Source organism: Anomaloglossus baeobatrachus, chromosome 7 (genome assembly GCF_048569485.1).
Source record: "Anomaloglossus baeobatrachus isolate aAnoBae1 chromosome 7, aAnoBae1.hap1, whole genome shotgun sequence".
Classification (NCBI taxonomy): domain Eukaryota; kingdom Metazoa; phylum Chordata; class Amphibia; order Anura; family Aromobatidae; genus Anomaloglossus; species Anomaloglossus baeobatrachus.
The window spans coordinates 24,336,516-24,358,300 of NC_134359.1; the positions used below are offsets into that span (position 1 = coordinate 24,336,516).

The window sequence follows — 21,785 nt, forward strand, 5'->3', positions numbered from 1 at the left end:
ACTAATAGAGAATGGAGCCACTAACGGGTGACAGCCGATCCTTTACTAATAGAGAATGGAGCCGCTAACAGGTGACAGCCGATCCTTTACTAATGGAGAATCAGGGCCGCTAACAGGAGATAGCCGATCCTTTATTAATAGAAAATGGAGCCGCTAACAGGTGACAGCAGATCCTTTACTAATAGAGAATGGAGCTGCTAACAGGTGACAGCCGATCCTTTACTAATAGAGAATGGAGCTGCTAACAGGTGACAGCCGATCCTTTACTAATAGAGAATGGAGCCACTAACGGGTGACAGCCGATCCTTTACTAATAGAGAATGGAGCCGCTAACAGGTGACAGCCGATCCTTTACTAATGGAGAATCAGGGCCGCTAACAGGAGATAGCCGATCCTTTATTAATAGAAAATGGAGCCGCTTACAGGTGACAGCCGATCCTTTACTAATGGAGAATGGAGCTGCTAACAGGTGATAGCCGATCCTTTACTAATAGGGAATGGAGCCGCTAACAGGTGACAGTCGATCCTTTACTAATAGAGAATGGAGCCGCTAACAGGTGACAGCCGATCCTTTGCTAATGGAGAATGGAGCTGCTAACAGGTGACAGCCGATCCTTTACTAATAGAGAATGGGGCCGGTAACAGGTGACAGCCGATCATTTACTAACGGAAAATGGGGCCGCTAACAGGTGACAGCCGATCCTTTACTAATAGAGAATGGGTCCGCTAGCAGATGACAGCCGATCCTTTACTAATGGAGAATCAGGGCCGCTAACAGGAGATAGCCGATCCTTTACTAATGGAGAATCAGGGCCGCTAACAGGAGATAGCCGATCCTTTATTAATAGAAAATGGAGCCGCTAACAGGTGACAGCCGATCATTTACTAACGGAGAATGGGGCCGCTAACAGGTGACAGCCGATCCTTTACTAATAGAGAATGGGGCCGCTAACAGATGACAGCCGATCCTTTACTAAGGGAGAATGGAGCCGCTAACAGGTGACAGCCGATCCTTTACTAATGGAGAATCAGGGCCGCTAACAGGAGATAGCCGATCCTTTATTAATAGAAAATGGAGCCGCTAACAGGTGACAGCCGATCCTTTACTAATAGAAAATGGGGCCGCTAACAGGTGACAGTCGATCCTTTACTAATAGAGAATGGAGCCGCTAACAGGTGACAGCCAATCCTTTACTAATAGGGAATGGAGCTGCTAACAGATGACAGCCGATCCTTTACTAATAGGGAATGGAGCTGCTAACAGGTGACAGCTGATCCTTTACTAATAGGGAATGGAGCTGCTAACAGGTGACAGCCGATCCTTTACTAATAGGGAATGGAGCTGCTAACAGGTGACAGCCGATCCTTTACTAATAGGGAATGGAGCTGCTAACAGGTGACAGCCGATCCTTTACTAATAGAGAATGGAGCCACTAACAGGTGACAGTCGATCCTTTACTAATAGGGAATGGAGCTGCTAACAGGTGACAGCCGATCCTTTACTTATAGGGAATGGAGCTGCTAACAGGTGACAGCCGATCCTTTACTAATAGAGAATGAAGCCGCTAACAGGTGACAGCCGATCCTTTACTAATAGAGAATGAAGCCGCTAACAGGTGACAGCCGATCCTTTACTAATAGAGAATGGAGCCGCTAACAGGTCACAGCCGATCATTTACTAATGGAGAATGGAGCCACTAACAGGTTACAGACAATCATTTACTAATAGAGAATGGAGCCGCTAACAGGTGACAGCCGATCCTTTACTAATAGAGAATGGAGCCGCTAACAGGTGACAGCCGATCCTTTACTAATGGAGAATCAGGGCCGCTAACAGGTGACAGCCGATCCTTTACTAATGGAGAATCAGGGCCGCTAACAGGAGATAGCCGATCCTTTATTAATAGAAAATGGAGCCGCTAACAGGTGACAGCCGATCCTTTACTAATAGAAAATGGAGCCGCTAACAGGTGATAGCCGATCCTTTACTAATAGAGGATGGAGCTGCTAACAGGTGACAGTCGATCCTTTACTAATAGAGAATGGAGCCGCTAACAGGTGACAGACGATCCTTTACTAATAGAGAATGGAGCCGCTAACAGGTGACAGCCAACCATTTACTAATGGAGAATGGAGCTGCTAACAAGTGACAGCCAATCATTTACTAATGGAGAATGCTGCTGCTAACAGGTGACAGCCGATCCTTTACTAATGTAGAATGGAGCTGCTAACAGGTGACAGCCGATCCTTTACTAATGGAGAATCAGGGCCGCTAACAGGTGACAGCCGATCCTTTACTAATGGAGAATGGAGCCGCTAACAGGTGACAGCCGATCCTTTACTAATGGAGAATGGAGCTGCTAACAGGTGACAGCCGATCCTTTACTAATGTAGAATGGAGCTGCTAACAGGTGACAGCCGATCCTTTACTAATGGAGAATCAGGGCCGCTAACAGGTGACAGCCGATCCTTTACTAATGGAGAATGGAGCCGCTAACAGGTGACAGACGATCCTTTACTAATAGACAGTAGGGCTAGTCTGACCTGTAAAGCTTAACCGTCGGTTCCCATATTGGCACAAACCCGGCACCTCATTTTTACAGCTTTGGGCACTGTAGCATCGTGCCTATTTTTCTGTCTGAGCCTAAGTTTCTCATTTCCAGCTAAAGAATCACATTTCCTTATAAGATGATGTGTGGACTTCTTATTTCCGCAATATGGTAACCAGTAAGTTATATAGATTTTTTACTGGTGACCTTCTGCTCCCAATAACAGGAGTTAAGAGGCAGTAAAAGTGACTGAGAGCTCAGTTAATCTTGGCAATTGGGAAGATGAATACACATTTTACTCCTGCGAGGCTTTCACCAGACACGGCCTTTATAGGACGCTCTCTATCTACGCCTGAACACGAGTATATAAACATTCATCTATCAAGCTGCCAGGAGCGTCCATAAACGGAAAACCTATAGAAATAGCTTCATATTCACTGACTTCAAATGCACCTATTTTATTGGACCATAAGACAACAACTTCTCGGAAAATTGCAGGATAGATGTGTTTAATAAAATCCTCATCTACCCGAAAACAGAAAGCAACGGCTCCAGATGCCGTAGAAGGAGTCTCCTATATATATATTTAGATATATGACTTTTATCATCAGCGCTGATCGCCCCTTGTCAAGCGTCCTTTAAAAACGTTTTTTAGAATAAAAGGTAGATGGTGCTACTTTATTATTTAGTGTTTCTCTAAATCAGTTGCTTCTTTGGTTAAATACTTTATAACAAAGCTTTATAGGGTTCAGGGCTTTGTTCTTCTGTTACAAAATTCCAAATACTCTACTTTCCTTTGGAAATGCTAAAGTTTCCACTTTAGGTAGCCACCACTAGAGGGAGCTTAGGGGATAGTTTAGCCAAATGTATATTTCTGATCAATGGGAGCCATATTGTCATGAGTGTGCCACATCCTGACGTTGTCTCTGGGGTCAGAAGGTCTCAGCCTTTAATCGAGCGCAGGTCCCCTGTAGAGCTCACTTGACTGTTGTCTTCCATGTACTCTCCTTTCTATCCTGAAGGAGTTAACAACTCATTTGCTGCTGGCTGAGAATTCCAGCTGTAGCTTATGTCTATCTCATTCCGCCACATTTACCTTCCCCAGGCTTCACTCCATGCCGGATATAGAATTTATATTCTGAACACTGTAGAGGAGTTAGTTCCTGTTAAGCAGGGCTGTCATTACTTTAGCAGCAGCTAGTTACCTTCTGGAGCAGATCTTGAAGCCCTTGTCGTATATACCTGTTGACTTGTCTGTGTTCCCTTTGTGTTTCTTTGATCTCCTGCTCCTTTACTTTCTTAATGGGGGGGAGAGAGGACGTCTAGGTGGGTTGTTTGCAGGAGCTTACCAAGGTATTAGACCCAGGCATCTCTACCTTGAAGGGTAATGTTGGCAACAGGGATTAGCCTTGGTTGAGAGATAGCTCAGGTGCACAATATACAAGCTATCTATCAGTCACTGGCGTGACACACATATATACATTTATATACAATTTCCTCCCAATATTGTTTGCTACAAGTTACTACACTGAAGGATAGATGTGTGATTGCGAAGGGGGGGGGTCTCAACAACCACAAGAACAAGAGTGCTGTCACTATTCAAATGGAGCATGTCTATGTGACTGATGGTGTGCATTGTACTAGGCTGTCTATGCAATAAATGGACAATGATTGGAGCAGTAGTGTGCATGTGAGATGACTACGTTCAAATGGGGAACATGGGACCCTTACCAACATTAGTGTTGGCAAAAAAATGGGGTCCTGGGTTCAAATCCCACCGAGAATAACGTCTGCAAGAAGTCTGTATGTTCTCCCTGTGTTTGCGTGGGTTTCCTCTCATACTACAAAGAATGATAGATCGTGAGCCCCAATGGGGACAGTGATGCTGATGTATGTAAAGTGCTGTGGAATTAATAACACTATATTAGTTAATAAACATTATAATTATAAAATCATGCACTCAAGCTTTAGGTAATGCTTCCGACAGAACAAAACTGCCCACTCTTGGGTTGTTGTACAAAAAAACAGCCCCTTACAAGTCAAGAAAGTGCTAAAATTGGCAGGATGTTATAAAAATATTCTGGACTACCCCAGCAAATACAGGACCCCGTTCTTGTGCTTTCATAGAGGTGGGACTGCCAGTAATCATACATGGTTACTAGAGTTGAGCAATAGAATTTGCAAGGGCCTGGTCCAGTGGCCACATTGGTAGTCCTGCTGGCATCTTCGGTACATCTTCTGTTTAGTTCGGCATTTGGAATGTCATTGTTGCGGCACAACCAATACTTGACATTGTGTGGTACAAGAGATATATGACAACATGGGGGCTTACTAATCAAAAGAGGTGCTGCGGACGCCCTTAAGCATGAAGGGGCTTGGTCTGGGGTCCAGGGCCCTGGAAATAATTTTGCTCAACTCTAATTATTCCCGATCTTATATGCCGCCATATAGGTGTTGTAGCATTGCCCTACCATATGCATGAACCCAGATTTTAAAGATCCAAAGCCCAAACTCAGAAATGTGAACTTTTCCTGCCGCCCTCCCCCGCTGCGCCTGTGCTGCTGCGTCTTGTACACTTGTGGATTTGTGAGGTTATTTCCTCCAGCAGCGAGTCCTCTTTACGGTTTATTTTCTTATCTGTACAAAAAAGCGGCTTTTATTGGCTCCTTTTATTTGTTTTCATTCTCTCTTATCGTTTAACATGTCGCGGTGAAACGCTCGGCTGGAATTGGACTATTGCTTTGTCTTATAAGACGCACTTATGTCTTTTAAATGAACATTGCGGCTCTCAACCAGAAATAATGTCTCTTGTAATGAAAGGCGGAAAGTTTTAATAAGTCAGAAGTGTCCGGGAAGGCTTTGTGTTACTTAATAAGAGACGTGTGTTTTTCTGCCGTCTGGTGATTTCCTTGACAAATATCGATTCGGTAAGACGTAAAATAGTGCAAATAAATGAGAAGCAGCTGCGCATAGTGGCCGGTCATCACCGGGCGGCAGCCGCACAGGCACTATCTATACTCATCCCGAAAATTAATGCCCACCTCTCAGCACCACTTATTTTAATCTACAGGGTGGTCCAAAAGTAGGTGGACAGTATGTGTATAGGGTTATCAAACATGGTGTAAAGTGAAAGTGACTCAGTTGCCCTTAGCAACCAATCAGATTCCACTTTTCATTCTTCACAGACTCTTTGTAAAATGAAAGGTGGAATCTGATTGGTTGCTAAGGGCCACTGAGTCAGTTTCACTTTACACCATTTTGATAACCCTATACACATACTGTCCACCTACTTCTGGACCACCCTGTATATAGATACAAAGTTCTGTACAGATTAAATTTGTAATACTTAGTACAAATTTTTGGACCAGACAAGATATTATCTTGTTTCATTAGGATCTGCACTCACGTTGTGATCGGTGGGGATGAGACGTCTGAGACTCCCATCACCCTGAAAAGCAAGAGCATGCAGCAACTAGACTTGTGCGTTGAAATATTGCGCATGCGCCAATCATTCCCCGCCTGTCGCGTGAATGTGTCTTTCCCTTCTAAGGCCAGTGACCGCAATGACCTACCAGAGATGTTAATGAGAGAGTTTTATAGGTAGAGTATGGTATATGGGCAATGTGGAGAAACCGGCGCAGGCGCAAGATTTCACAGCCAAAGACTATGAGCTATCATAGTGCTACAGTCATCAATAAAGTGCACGAGGGAGGTGTCAGGTGGGGTATTGTGTGGAGAACTGGATGACTTGTATATCAGTTATTTTCTATGTTTAAGGCCCGTTTCACACGTGTAAAACACGCATATGTCCCTCCGTGTTCCGTGATTCACGGCACACGTGGGTTGTCCATGTGCAATCCGTGATCCGTGATTGCACATGGACATTACTCACCTGCCTTCGTTTCTGCTGTCCATGGTGCTGAACTCCTCGGCTCTGCAGCCTCCGCCCACCGCTCTCAGCACCTACTTCCTGGTCGGCAGATCCTGCTCTCATGAATATTCATGAGCCAGGCAGGAGCTGCCGAGAGCGGAGCAGGCACAGCGAATCGCAGGCAAGGTGAGTTGAAAATATTTAATATGTCCATGATTTTCTTGTACGTGTTTCACTGATCACACACGGATTACACCATAGTGGGGTCCGTGGGTCATCAGTGATGCCATAAAAAAACTGACTTGTCTCCGTGCAGAATCATGGCCACGGGTGTACGCTGCACGGAGACACGTTCAGTGAAAAATCACTGATGTGTGAGCAGACCCATTGATTAGAATGGGTCTGCGTATGTCAGTGATTCTGGTACGTTCAAAAAAAGGCACATGCGAACCAGAATCACTGACGTGTGAAAGGGGCCTAATTCTGTTGTTGTCTAGCCATAGCTTTAAAAAGGGTTGTTGTCACATGATGTTTAGCACAAACTTTGCCGACTGCCATTGCAGCATCAGGCTCTGTTCACATTGCAGATTCTGATACTCCGTCCGATGTTTACTTTTTTGCATGGAGTGGTTGTGGAGCTTACCTATTGTCTTGTTGTTTCCTTCCTGCCCTTGTTTTCCTCCTTTTATTGTCTGATACCTCTCTTTGTGCGTGCTGTGGGTCCCTCACCAACCTAGATAGGTTCTGCACCTATGCGCTGAGCCGGATACCTAACCCTAGGTATCTCTAGTGCTGGTCCCTAATTAGAGAACGGATGGGATGAGCTCTTCATCAACCCCACTAAACAACTATAGAAGACACAAGAGGGACACATGCGGGAAAAAGCATGAACTACTTATTCACAGATGACTCAGGTAGAAGTTCAGCAGAGCTTCCAGCAACAATACCACAGAGGAGTACAAGCCACCTGCTTGCCACCTCAGCTTCAATGAACTGAAATTGTCACCAGCACCAGTCCATAGTAAGGAGGGGGTATTTGAACACCAAGGGAATACTAATAATCAACAGCTGGGTGGAAATTGAGTTCCTGCTGGGTCCAAAAGGGGGGAGAGATGAATCCAGCAGGAAAGCTGCCTATCCCAATGAATACTAACAGCAGGAACAATGGAAAGTCAGGGAGCATTCTGTGCTGCCAATCGCAGTGACTTTCTACGACTCGAAAACACATGACTGTCTGTCACCTGTGACACATTCGTGACACCTGTCTCGGCCCTCCATGAGAGATCTGTGGTAACAGATCAGGGCTGCTCAGGAGCAGGGCCAGGAAGGAGACTCTGGCATACCCACCTTTAGGAGTATCCCTGAGCCTAGGAATAGCATAGGGCCCCCTAGCCATAGGGTCAGCTTAGGAGCCCGACTTTCCTGCTATCCCCATAGTCTTTGTGACAGTTGTGTGCTTTGGACAAATCCATTTTGTTAGACGGGTCTATTATGAATGAAGCTGGTCATGGACTTTGCTGCAGAAGAGACCCCCAGCGATCAGCTGAAATCTAAAGAAGAACCTGGCGAGAAGTGCTCAATTTCGCCAAAGATAAAATAGTGTATTACACAGTTCCCACTAAAAACAATGGAGTATCTACATAATACGTTGCCTTGCAGGGTCCTCCAGAGAGTACATCTCTCTCATTAGTCCTGGTTTACCGACCTGTCCTCTATCATCACCCTACAATACACCATCGGTGTCCTTGGCATGTGCCTAATGTCATAGATCACTCCATGGTAGAACTTGTTAGTTTTTTTGATACAACCTTGGATGACCTTGGTGTCCCGTGAGGACGGGATGGAAATGGTAGAGATGACTTCTATGTTACTTTTCCCGGCTGACATCTAAATTGCTTGTATCTCGTTCCTAAATTCTTCCAGCTGTGGCTCCGATTTGTAAGAAGGAGATAATGGATTTTCTTAAAAGATGTTATTTACTGGGACATTTCTACTAGTCTAAGAATATGTACATACTGTACAGGCTAGTGATGCATTCAGCGTTTACCGTAAATTATATACTTAGCATAACACGCGGCAGGCGCAGTCTATATTTCTAAATGCAAAGTAAATATTCCCAGTCTGAATACCAAGTCGGAGCAATTTGCTCACTTTCTCGCTCACTTTACCTCCCGGGGGACGAAAGTTTAGAACATTTTACAGAAGTTTTAGCATCGCAACTTTTCGGAGCCTGAAGAGTTTTTCTATGGCTTGTTGATGTAGAATGTAACTTGTGTATCGTAAATAATTGAAGAGCGTTGTCGTTGGATTTACACACAGCGAGGACTAAGAACGTAAGGGGCCGCATCTCCTCATGTAGATGTTGCACCAAATACCACATTGTTAGTGTGAAATGTGGCATCTACGTTTGGAGCGTCAGATTCACTGAGTTCCAAAAAATGTATCTGAGCAGTTTTTTTCTGCCAGAAATCGCCACTAGGGGGAGCTCACTGCAAACAGCTCCCAAATAGCAGATACAGTTATAGTTTATCAGAACCTGTGGCACAAAAAAAGTAATGAATTTCTTATAAAAGTGTAAAGGGAACCTTATGACCTGTGGCCACCACCCTTCTGTACAACATTGTAGAATCTAATATATAAAGCTGAATGTGTGTGTGTGTGTGTCCGGGATTGGCATCTGCACCGTAGCAGCTACAGCCACAAAATATTGCACACTCCCACGTCTGGACCCCGAGAGCGTCATGGGCTATGTTTTGAGGGGAAATTTTAACCCTGCGCTTTACAGTTATTCGCCAAAAAACCTGCCTCCATTAAAGCGAATGGAGCTGGGAGCCACAGTGCAGCCAGAACTTCAGAAGAATGCGCAGCCACGCCCTTATATGGAATGTTGGCGTGTCACAATGCAGCCAGGTAAAGAGACAGACACAGACATGGTAAGAGACAGACACAAAGAGACAGACACAGACAAAGAGACAGACACAGGGAAACAGACAGACAGAGAAAGAGAGGGAAAGAGACAGACAGGGTAAGAGACAAAGACAGGTAAAGAGACAGACACAGGGAAAGAGACAGAGGGAAAGAGACAGACAGGGAAAGTGACAGACAGACAAAGAGACAGACACAGGGAAACAGACAGACAGAGAAAGAGAGGGAAAGAGACAGACAGGGTAAGAGACAAAGACAGGTAAAGAGACAGACACAGGGAAAGAGACAGAGGGAAAGAGACAGACAGGGAAAGAGAGGGAAAGCGACAGACAGGGAAAGAGACAGACAGGGAAAGTGACAGATAGATAGACAGACAGGGAAAGACATAGATAGACAGACAGGGAAAGAGATTGAGACAGACGGAGAAAGAGACAGACAGACAAAGCGATAGAGAGAGAGACAGAGAGATATATACAGAGGGGGAGATAGACATTATAATTACATTTCTATCTATTTGTTTTGTGGTTTTTGTGTGCAGAATACATTTTTGTTAATACATTCTATTTTGTTAACAGCAGTTATTAACCCAGGCGAAGCCGGGTAGTACAGCTAGTTTCTTATAAAAGTGTAAAGGGAACCTGTCACCAGGATTTTCCTTATGACCTGTGGCCACCACCCTTCTGTACAACATTGTAGAATACTGTATATAAGAGCCCAGGCTGCTCTGTAGAGCATAAAAAACACCTTAATTATACTCACCTATGGGTTAGACCGGTCCTATAGGTGTTGCTGCTCTCCGGTCCGGCGCCTCCTCTCTTTTTGCGATCACCGTCCTCCTGCCCAGGCCTGTGTGCATGACACATCCTATGTCATCCACACAGAGGCCAACATTGTGCTCCTGCGCATGCACACTTTGATCTGCCCAGCTGAGGGCAGATCAAAGTACTGTAGTGCGCGGGCGATTTTTGACCCCTTTCTCGCACCTGCGCAGTACAGTACTTTGATCTTTTTACTCAGCAGGACAGATCACTGTGCGCATGTGCAGGAGAGCAAAGTAGACCTTTTGTGAATGAAGTAGGACACATCATGCACACGGGGCTGGGCAATAGTACAGCGATCACACAAGATGTAGAAGGCGCTGAACCCGAGACAAGCGACATCAATCGGACCGGACCGCCCCTAGGTGAGTATAATAAAGGTATTTTTTATGTTATATGGCGAGGCCTGGGCTCTTATATACAGTATTCAGGATTTCTGTATATAAGACCTCACTGATGATGGCCGCGGCTTATAGGGGAAACACCTGGTGACAGGTTCCCTTTAATGGAGTTCATCTGTAGGTAACAAACCCACTTTTTTTGCCCACTATGTTTAAAAAAAAAACCCAAAAAACAAACAACACAACTATTTACAGTTGGGTTTAAAAAATAAAATAGACAATATTTAGAGTATCAGATTGCCTGTCCTGATGCAGCTTGATCCCGATACAGTCAATCACTGGTGACCTGCAGCGGCCAATTATTCCTTCAGCTGGAAGTAGAGACCGGTTGGGGACCAGACTGTATTTTAATATGAGCGGCGAAGGGGCAGAGTGGTGAATATTGCTTATTTTTATTAAAAAGATTTTAATTGTCCTGGTCTTATGTCCAGTCTTTAGTGGCAGATCGACCGGGGAAGTCTTCACTTTTGTGGCCGGCATCCTGGGTGCTTCTTGTGTTTAAAGTGCCCCATATTACGGTATTTTGATTTTCCGGTGTGATTCACATCATGCAGGAGACCTAGATGGCAGACCTCACATGATATCAAGACATTGCAGGGTATAGTAAGTACAAGAAGTTCTAATGATGCCTGTAGCAGATGCAGAGACAGCCCTGATGTCACGTTGCACTAAGACGTGGCCCGGAGAAGTACAGTGAAGTTACCAAAAGGTGGCAGCAGAGTAACGTCACGCTGTACTAAGACGTGAACCGGAGTAGTACAGCAAAGTCACCACTAGGTGACAGCAGAGTAGTCAGAGAGCCAAGTCAGCAACGGGAAGTCAAATCAATGTACGAGGGGTGAACAAACTCAAGAGTCAGAAGCAAGCAAAGGGGCCAGGAGATGAACGGTAATATAGAAAGTCGAAGGGAGAGACAGAACCAAGTCAGGGACGGGAGTGTAAGTCAAGTACTGGGAAGTTCAAACTACAAACAAAGGTATGACAAGCAGGAGGGGTCCGGGAGAGGACAAGCGGACACAGTTTAGGTGGGAGAGAGTGCACGACAGGACAGATAGGGTACCTCAACAGAGCCAGATACAAACACTATGAGACATAGACTATCACTGGCACTGAACCAGAGGTGCAGCGCCCAGATATAGCATCCCGGAAACCAGAACAAGGCAGGGAGAAATTAACCCCTGACATGACCAGGTCAAAGCTGAGAGATACCACAGCGGCAGATGCTGACCTGGATCATGACACCTGGCCAGGCTGCCAAGGAGGACTGGGCTGAACGCCAGACCATATATGTATGTATGTGTATATATATATATATATATATATATATATATACACATATATGGTCTGGCGTTCGTATATATATATATATATATATATATATATATATATATATATATATATATATATCTTATTTATTTATATAATCTATCTATAATATATATATATATATATATATATATATATATATGTGTCCGATCCATAACCGTAATAGTAATACAATATCTCGGGCAGTAATCATCACCTGGTGGTCATTATTGGAACTGCAGCATTGCTTTGTTATGCAGATTGGGGGCGGGCTGTATATAAATGGGCAGAGCATATATTAAAAAATGATTGTGCCCCTTGTAATATCTCAATTCTCCGAATCTCGTCAGTATTGATTACGGGTATAAGAGATTGTACGGTATCAGCTTCCGGACACCACTTCGAGGTTGATTACATCATTATTTATAAATAAAATGTGGCACTTTTTTTTTTAATAATTGATATACCGTACAGGATTATACTAGAGCAGTGTCTGAAGCTTCTTGTTTCTTCTCTTTTTCTTATTCCCTTGTCACTATGTATTTAAATCCCTCTAAATTGCAATTCTACATATAAAGCTGGAGGATTTTGAGCGATAATGTTGAAATAATGAATTTGGCCAAGAATAACTTCTGAGCAACTCATTAGTTCCAAAACGTTTCTATTTTTACAAACTGGATTATTTTAATGGTTTTGTTCTTAGTTTGGTGTGTCCACTCCGGCCCCCTCCCTCGCTCATTATCTCTCCCCGCCGCTGGAATATAGATTTGCTAACCTGCTATTCCCCTGCCTGCTTTCCCTACTCTTACAAATAATGAATTGCTTCCTCGTTTACAAGTCTCTTCTTTTTCCACAATTTTTTTTCTTTGACACTTGTCAGAATAATGATTGTAAATGGCGCTGACGTTTTACATCTCAGGAAAAACTGTGAAAAGTCAATATTATGCAGTAACTGTAGAGTTTAATTCCACTCTCATGGATGAGGGTCCAAAAAAATGAGTAATTACTCCCATTCTTCTGCTCACTTTGGGGCATATGGTTGTATTATTGAGTCCTAGTAGATAAAGATTGTGTTAGTTTACAGATATTACCCTGAGTTATATCCTGTATTATACTCCAGAGCGGCACTCACTATTCTGCTGGTGCAGTCACTGTGTACATACATTACATTACTTATCCTGTATTGATCCTGAGTTACATCTTGTTTTATACTCCAGAGCTGCACTCACTATTCTGCTTGTGCAGTCACTGTGTACATACATTACATTACTGATCCTGTACTGATCCTGAGTTACATCTTGTATTATACTCCAGAGCTGCACTCTCTATTCTGCTAGTGCAGTCACTGTGTACATACAATACATTACTGATCCTGAGTTACCTCCTGTATTATGCTCCAGAACTGCACTCACTATTCTGCTGGTGCAGTCACTGTGTACATACATTACATTACTGATCCTGTACTGATCCTGAGTTACATCCTGTATTATACTCCAGAGCTGCACTCACTATTCTGCTAGTGCAGTCACTGTGTACATACATTACATTACTGATCCTGTACTGATCCTGAGTTACATCTTGTATTATACTCCAGAGCTGCACTCTCTATTCTGCTAGTGCAGTCACTGTGTACATACAATACATTACTGATCCTGAGTTACCTCCTGTATTATGCTCCAGAGCTGCACTCACTATTCTGCTGGTGCAGTCACTGTGTACATACATTACATTACTGATCCTGCACTGATCCTGAGTTACATCCTGTATTATACTCCAGAGCTGCACTCACTATTCTACTGGTGCAGTCACTGTGTACATACATTACATTACTGATCCTGCACTGATCCTGAGTTACATCCTGTATTATACTCCAGAGCTGCACTCTCTATTCTGCTAGTGCAGTCACTGTGTACATACAATACATTACTGATCCTGAGTTACCTCCTGTATTATGCTCCAGAGCTGCACTCACTATTCCGCTGGTGCAGTCACTGTGTACATACATTACATTACTGATCCTGAGTTACCTCCTGTATTATGCTCCAGAGCTGCACTCACTATTCTGCTGGTGCAGTCACTGTGTACATACATTACATTACTGATCCTGAGTTACCTCCTGTATTATGCTCCAGAGCTGCACTCACTATTCTGCTGGTGCAGTCACTGTGTACATACAATACATTACTGATCCTGAGTTACCTCCTGTATTATGCTCCAGAGCTGCACTCACTATTCTGCTGGTGCAGTCACTGTGCACATACATTACATTACTGATCCTGAGTTACCTCCTGTATTATGCTCCAGAGCTGCACTCACTATTCTGCTGGTGCAGTCACTGTGTACATACATTACATTACTGATCCTGAGTTACCTCCTGTATTATGCTCCAGAGCTGCACTCACTATTCTGCTGGTGCAGTCACTGTGTACATACAATACATTACTGATCCTGAGTTACCTCCTGCATTATGCTCCAGAGCTGCACTCACTATTCTGCTGGTGTTGCCACTCTGTACATACATTACAGTAGAGCTGGCTTCTTGCTCTGTGCTGCCATTATTGACCTGACGTGATCTCTTTGCCTCCACAGATCTGCAGCTTTATGTTGGTGACTGCATCGTTTATTTGTGTTGATCTTTACAGAACGGTGACTGTGGGGAAGGGGTGAAGTCCCGGGACCTGACATGTCTGGTGCACACTGCCTCCGCCTCTGCAGTGAAGATGCAGGTTGCCCCGCAATTCTGTGGCCAGCTGTCAGGAGAGGAGAGTGTCCAGAGTCTGCCCTGCCACGTGCCCTGTCCAGGTAATGTCGCTGCCTCTGTTTATCACTGTCCAGTTCATGTATTGGGGGATCGATATCGTAACCATGTTTGTATGATGTCACCGCATGGACATTTCAAGGGCCAACAGGTGATGTGCACTGGGTGACAAAGCCAGAACTCACTTGGCTATTACACTAAAAGGGGTCACTATTGCTAAAAATGGGGGTTATGGTGGTGCGACCATTATTCACTTCCAGGACCCCCCACTCCTCATTACTGCTGCCAATGTCCCCATTTGTCCCTGAGCCTCATCATGCTGCATGGAGAAGGTGTCAGCTGCAGTCAATCGATGGCTACTGATTGGCTGCAGTGGTCACGTTCTGTCTGAGCCTTGTGGAAGTTGCTGGCAGCACCGGGGCAGCTGCGGGGATCCTATAGGTGAATGTGGGTGATTGGTGGCAGTGCCAGGACTCGGCTCCTCCACCATTGATGATTTATCCTAAGGAGCGGTTATTAATCTTCACACCCCTTTAATTCGATGATAACTGAGGTGTATTGTGCGTCAGGGACACTTAAGGTTCCTTTATCCAGGGGAGGATGAAGCGCGGGAGGTTTCTGCCTTATTTTATATACTGCACAAGTAGCAGGCAGAGATGTGAAATCTAAATCTTCCCCTCCATCCGCTGTACATGATTATCTCCTACAGCTTTGTGCTTTTTTATTTCCCTGGAATATATGCAGCTTTGCATAAAAAGAGGCGCTGTACGCCGCGCCGCGGTGTGGGTCACGTCCCCAGTGCACCATTACACGGAGTGCGCCACGTCCCCGCTGACTGACAGCTCTGGATCGCACGATACTAGGCTCCCGCTACTTTATAATTGCCCTGATCTGTCTGCCTGGGTCCTAGGTGACTGTCATCTCACTGAGTGGTCGCGGTGGAGCTCCTGCCAGGTCGCCTGCATCGACGGACGCAGCTTCGAAACCAGCGGTCGCCAGTCCCGATCAAGAACCTTCATTGTGCAATCCTCCGATAACCAGGAGAGCTGCCCGAAGCCGGTGATGGAGACGCGGCCCTGCACAGGTGGGCGGAAGAAATCCTATGGACGCGGGAAGGGTTAAATAAAAAAAGGGCTCTCCTTACAAGTCCCCTGCCGCGTATGTTATATACTGGGGGTAATGGGGCCGGATGTTATATACTGGGGGTAATGGGGCCGGATGTTATATACTGGGGGTAATGGGGCCGCATGTTATACACTGGGGTAATGGGGCCGCATGTTATACACTGGGGTAATGGGGCTGGATGTTATACACTGGGGGTAATGGGGCCGCATGTTATACACTGGGGGTAATGGGGCCGGATGTTATACACTGGGGGTAATGGGGCTGGATGTTATACACTGGGGGTAATGGGGCTGGATGTTATACACTGGGGGTAATGGGGCCGGATGTTATATACTGGGGGTAATGGGGCCGGATGTTATACACTGGGGGTAATGGGGCTGGATGTTATACACTGGGGGTAATGGGGCTGGATGTTATACACTGGGGGTAATGGGGCCGGATGTTATACACTGGGGGTAATGGGGCCGGATGTTATACACTGGGGGTAATGGGGCTGGATGTTATACACTGGGGGTAATGGAGCCGCATGTTATACACTGGGGGTAATGGGGCCGCATGTTATACACTGGGGGTAATGGGGCTGGATGTTATACACTGGGGGTAATGGGGCTGGATGTTATACACTGGGGGTAATGGGGCCGGATGTTATACACTGGGGGTAATGGGGCCAGATGTTATACACTGGGGGTAATGGGGCCGGATGTTATACACTGGGGGTAATGGGGCCGGATGTTATACACTGGGGGTAATGGGGCCGGATGTTATACACTGGGGGTAATGGGGCCAGATGTTATACACTGGGGGTAATGGGGCCGGATGTTATACACTGGGGGTAATGGGGCCGGATGTTATACACTGGAGGTAATGGGGCCGGATGTTATACACTGGGGGTAATGGGGCTGGATGTTATACACTGGGGGTAATGGAGCCGCATGTTATACACTGGGGGTAATGGGGCCGCATGTTATACACTGGGGGTGATGGGGCCGGATGTTATACACTGGGGGTAATGGGGCTGGATGTTATACACTGGGGGTAATGGGGCTGGATGTTATACACTGGGGGTAATGGGGCCGGATGTTATACACTGGGGGTAATGGGGCCGGATGTTATACACTGGGGGTAATGGGGCCGGATGTTATACACTGGGGGTAACGGGGCCGGATGTTAAACACTGGGGGTGATGGGGCTGGATGTTATACACTGGGGGTAATGGGGCTGGATGTTATACACTGGAGGTAATGGGGCTGGATGTTATACACTGGGGGTAATGGGGCCGGATGTTATACACTGGGGGTAATGGGGCTGGATGTTATACACTGGGGGTAATGGGGCCGGATGTTATACACTGGGGGTAATGGGGCCGGATGTTATACACTGGGGGTAATGGGGCCGGATGTTATACACTGGAGGTAATGGGGCCGGATGTTATACACTGGGGGTAATGGGGCCGGATGTTATACACTGGGGGTAATGGGGCCGGATGTTATACACTGGGGGTAATGGGGCCGGATGTTATACACTGGGGGTAATGGGGCCGCATGTTATACACTGGGGGTAATGGGGCCGGATGTTATACACTGGGGGTAATGGGGCCAGATGTTATACACTGGGGGTAATGGGGCCAGATGTTATACACTGGGGGTAATGGGGCTGGATGTTATACACTGGGGGTAATGGGGCCGGATGTTATACACTGGGGGTAATGGGGCCAGATGTTATACACTGGGGGTAATGGGGCCGGATGTTATACACTGGGGGTAATGGGGCCGGATGTTATACACTGGAGGTAATGGGGCCGGATGTTATACACTGGAGGGAATGGGGCCGGATGTTATACACTGGAGGTAATGGGGCTGGATGTTATACACTGGGGGTAATGGGGCCGGATGTTATACACTGGGGGTAATGGGGCCGGATGTTATACACTGGGGGTAATGGGGCTGGATGTTATACACTGGGGGTAATGGGGCCGGATGTTATACACTGGGGGTAATGGGGCCGGATGTTATACACTGGGGGTAATGGGGCCGCATGTTATACACTGGGGGTAATGGGGATGGATGTTATACACTGGGGGTAATGGGGCCGGATGTTATACACTGGGGGTAATGGGGCCGCATGTTATACACTGGGGGTGATGGGGCCAGATGTTATACACTGGGGGTAATGGGGCCGGATGTTATATACTGGGGGTAATGGGGCTGGATGTTATACACTGGGGGTAATGGGGCCAGATGTTATACACTGAAGGTAATGGGGCTGGATGTTATACACTGGGGGTAATGGGGCCGGATGTTATACACTGGGGGTAATGGGGCTGGATGTTATACACTGGGGGTAATGGGGCCAGATGTTATACACTGGGGGTAATGGGGCCGGATATTATACACTGGGGGTAATGGGGCCGGATGTTATACACTGGGGGTAATGGGGCTGGATGTTATACACTGGGGTAATGGGGCCGGATGTTATACACTGGGGGTAATGGGGCCGGATGTTATACACTGGGGGTAATGGGGCCGGATGTTATACACTGGAGGTAATGGGGCCGGAGGTTATACACTGGAGGGAATGGGGCCGGATGTTATACACTGGGGGGAATGGGGCCGGATGTTATACACTGGGGGTAATGGGGCTGGATGTTATACACTGGGGGTAATGGGGCCGGATGTTATACACTGGGGGTAATGGGGCCAGATGTTATACACTGGGGGTAATGGGGCCGCATGTTATACACTGGGGGTAATGGGGATGGATGTTATACACTGGGGGTAATGGGGCCAGATGTTATACACTGGGGGTAATGGGGCCGGATGTTATATACTGGGGGTAATGGGGCTGGATGTTATACACTGGGGGTAATGGGGCCAGATGTTATACACTGGGGGTAATGGGGCCAGATGTTATACACTGGGGGTAATGGGGCCAGATGTTATACACTGGGGGTAATGGGGCCAGATGTTATACACTGGGGGTAATGGGGCCGGATGTTATACACTGGGGGTAATGGGGCCGGATGTTATACACTGGGGGTAATGGGGCCGGATGTTATACACTGGGGGTAATGGGGCCGGATGTTATACACTGGGGGTAATGGGGCCGGATGTTATACACTGGGGGTAATGGGGTCGGATGTTATACACTGGGGGTAATGGGGCCGGATGTTATACACTGGGGGTAATGGGGCCGGATGTTATACACTGGGGGTAATGGGGCCAGATGTTATACACTGGAGGTAATGGGGCTGGATGTTATACACTGGGGGTAATGGGGCCGGATGTTATACACTGGGGTAATGGGGCTGGATGTTATACACTGGGGGTAATGGGGCCGGATGTTATACACTGGAGGTAATGGGGCTGGATGTTATACACTGGGGGTAATGGGGCCAGATGTTATACACTGGGGGTAACGGGGCCGGATGTTATACACTGGGGGTAATGGGGCCGGATGTTATACACTGGAGGTAATGGGGCCGGATGTTATACACTGGGGGTAATGGGGCTGGATGTTATACACTGGGGGTGATGGGGCCGGATGTTATACACTGGGGGTAATGGGGCCGGATGTTATACACTGGGGGTAATGGGGCCGGATGTTATACACTGGGGGTAATGGGGCCGGATGTTATACACTGGGGGTAACGGGGCCGGATGTTAAACACTGGGGGTGATGGGGCTGGATGTTATACACTGGGGGTAATGGGGCTGGATGTTATACACTGGAGGTAATGGGGCTGGATGTTATACACTGGGGGTAATGGGGCCGGATGTTATACACTGGGGGTAATGGGGCTGGATGTTATACACTGGGGGTAATGGGGCCGGATGTTATACACTGGGGTAATGGGGCCGGATGTTATATACTGGGGGTAATGGGGCCGGATGTTATACACTGGAGGTAATGGGGCTGGATGTTATACACTGGGGGTAATGGGGCCAGATGTTATACACTGGGGGTAATGGGGCCGGATGTTATATACTGGGGGTAATGGGGCCGGATGTTATACACTGGGGGTAATGGGGCCAGATGTTATACACTGGGGGTAATGGGGCCGGATGTTATACACTGGGGGTAATGGGGCCACATGTTATACACTGGGGGTAATGGGGCCGGATGTTATACACTGGGGGTAATGGGGCCTGATGTTATACACTGGGGGTAATGGGGCTGGATGTTATACACTGGGGGTAATGGGGCCGGATGTTATACACTGGGGGTAATGGGGCCGGATGTTATACACTGGGGGTAATGGGGCCAGATGTTATACACTGGGGGTAATGGGGCTGGATGTTATACACTGGGGGTAATGGGGCCGGATGTTATACACTGGGGGTAATGGGGCCGGATGTTATACACTGGGGGTAATGGGGCTGGATGTTATACACTGGGGGTAATGGAGCCGCATGTTATACACTGGGGGTAATGGGGCCGCATGTTATACACTGGGGGTAATGGGGCCGGATGTTATATACTGGGGGTAATGGGGCCAGATGTTATACACTGGGGGTAATGGGGCCGGATGTTATATACTGGGGGTAATGGGGCCAGATGTTATACACTGGGGGTAATGGGGCCAGATGTTATACACTGGGGGTAATGGGGCCAGATGTTATACACTGGGGGTAATGGGGCCGGATGTTATATACTGGGGGTAATGGGGCCAGATGTTATACACTGGGGGTAATGGGGCCAGATGTTATACACTGGGGGTAATGGGGCCAGATGTTATACACTGGGGGTAATGGGGCCGGATGTTATATACTGGGGGTAATGGGGCCGGATGTTATACACTGGAGGTAATGGGGCTGGATGTTATACACTGGGGGTAATGGGGCTGGATGTTATACACTGGGGGTAATGGGGCTGGATGTTATACACTGGGGGTAATGGGGCCGGATGTTATACACTGGGGGTAATGGGGCCGGATGTTATACACTGGGGGTAATGGGGCCGGATGTTATACACTGGGGGTAATGGGGCCGGATGTTATACACTGGGGGTAACGGGGCCGGATGTTAAACACTGGGGGTGATGGGGCTGGATGTTATACACTGGGGGTAATGGGGCTGGATGTTATACACTGGAGGTAATGGGGCTGGATGTTATACACTGGGGGTAATGGGGCCGGATGTTATACACTGGGGGTAATGGGGCTGGATGTTATACACTGGGGGTAATGGGGCCGGATGTTATACACTGGGGGTAATGGGGCCGGATGTTATACACTGGGGGTAATGGGGCCGGATGTTATACACTGGAGGTAATGGGGCCGGATGTTATACACTGGGGGTAATGGGGCCGGATGTTATACACTGGGGGTAATGGGGCCGGATGTTATACACTGGGGGTAATGGGGCCGGATGTTATACACTGGGGGTAATGGGGCCGCATGTTATACACTGGGGGTAATGGGGCCGGATGTTATACACTGGGGGTAATGGGGCCAGATGTTATACACTGGGGGTAATGGGGCCAGATGTTATACACTGGGGGTAATGGGGCTGGATGTTATACACTGGGGGTAATGGGGCCGGATGTTATACACTGGGGGTAATGGGGCCAGATGTTATACACTGGGGGTAATGGGGCCGGATGTTATACACTGGGGGTAATGGGGCCGGATGTTATACACTGGAGGTAATGGGGCCGGATGTTATACACTGGAGGGAATGGGGCCGGATGTTATACACTGGAGGTAATGGGGCTGGATGTTATACACTGGGGGTAATGGGGCCGGATGTTATACACTGGGGGTAATGGGGCCGGATGTTATACACTGGGGGTAATGGGGCTGGATGTTATACACTGGGGGTAATGGGGCCGGATGTTATACACTGGGGGTAATGGGGCCGGATGTTATACACTGGGGGTAATGGGGCCGCATGTTATACACTGGGGGTAATGGGGATGGATGTTATACACTGGGGGTAATGGGGCCGGATGTTATACACTGGGGGTAATGGGGCCGCATGTTATACACTGGGGGTGATGGGGCCAGATGTTATACACTGGGGGTAATGGGGCCGG

At 47.1% G+C, this 21,785-nt stretch overlaps 1 protein-coding gene across 1 annotated transcript in view; it reads left to right on the plus strand.

The window, feature by feature from the left end:
* Nucleotides 1–21,785, plus strand: part of THSD7B (thrombospondin type 1 domain containing 7B) — a 593,888-nt gene that overhangs the window by 542,374 nt on the left and 29,729 nt on the right. The window contains exons 22-23 of the mRNA XM_075317161.1: nucleotides 14,512–14,671; nucleotides 15,538–15,711. Coding sequence (XP_075173276.1) covers nucleotides 14,512–14,671; nucleotides 15,538–15,711 — 334 coding nt within the window. The remainder of the gene's footprint in view (nucleotides 1–14,511; nucleotides 14,672–15,537; nucleotides 15,712–21,785) is intronic.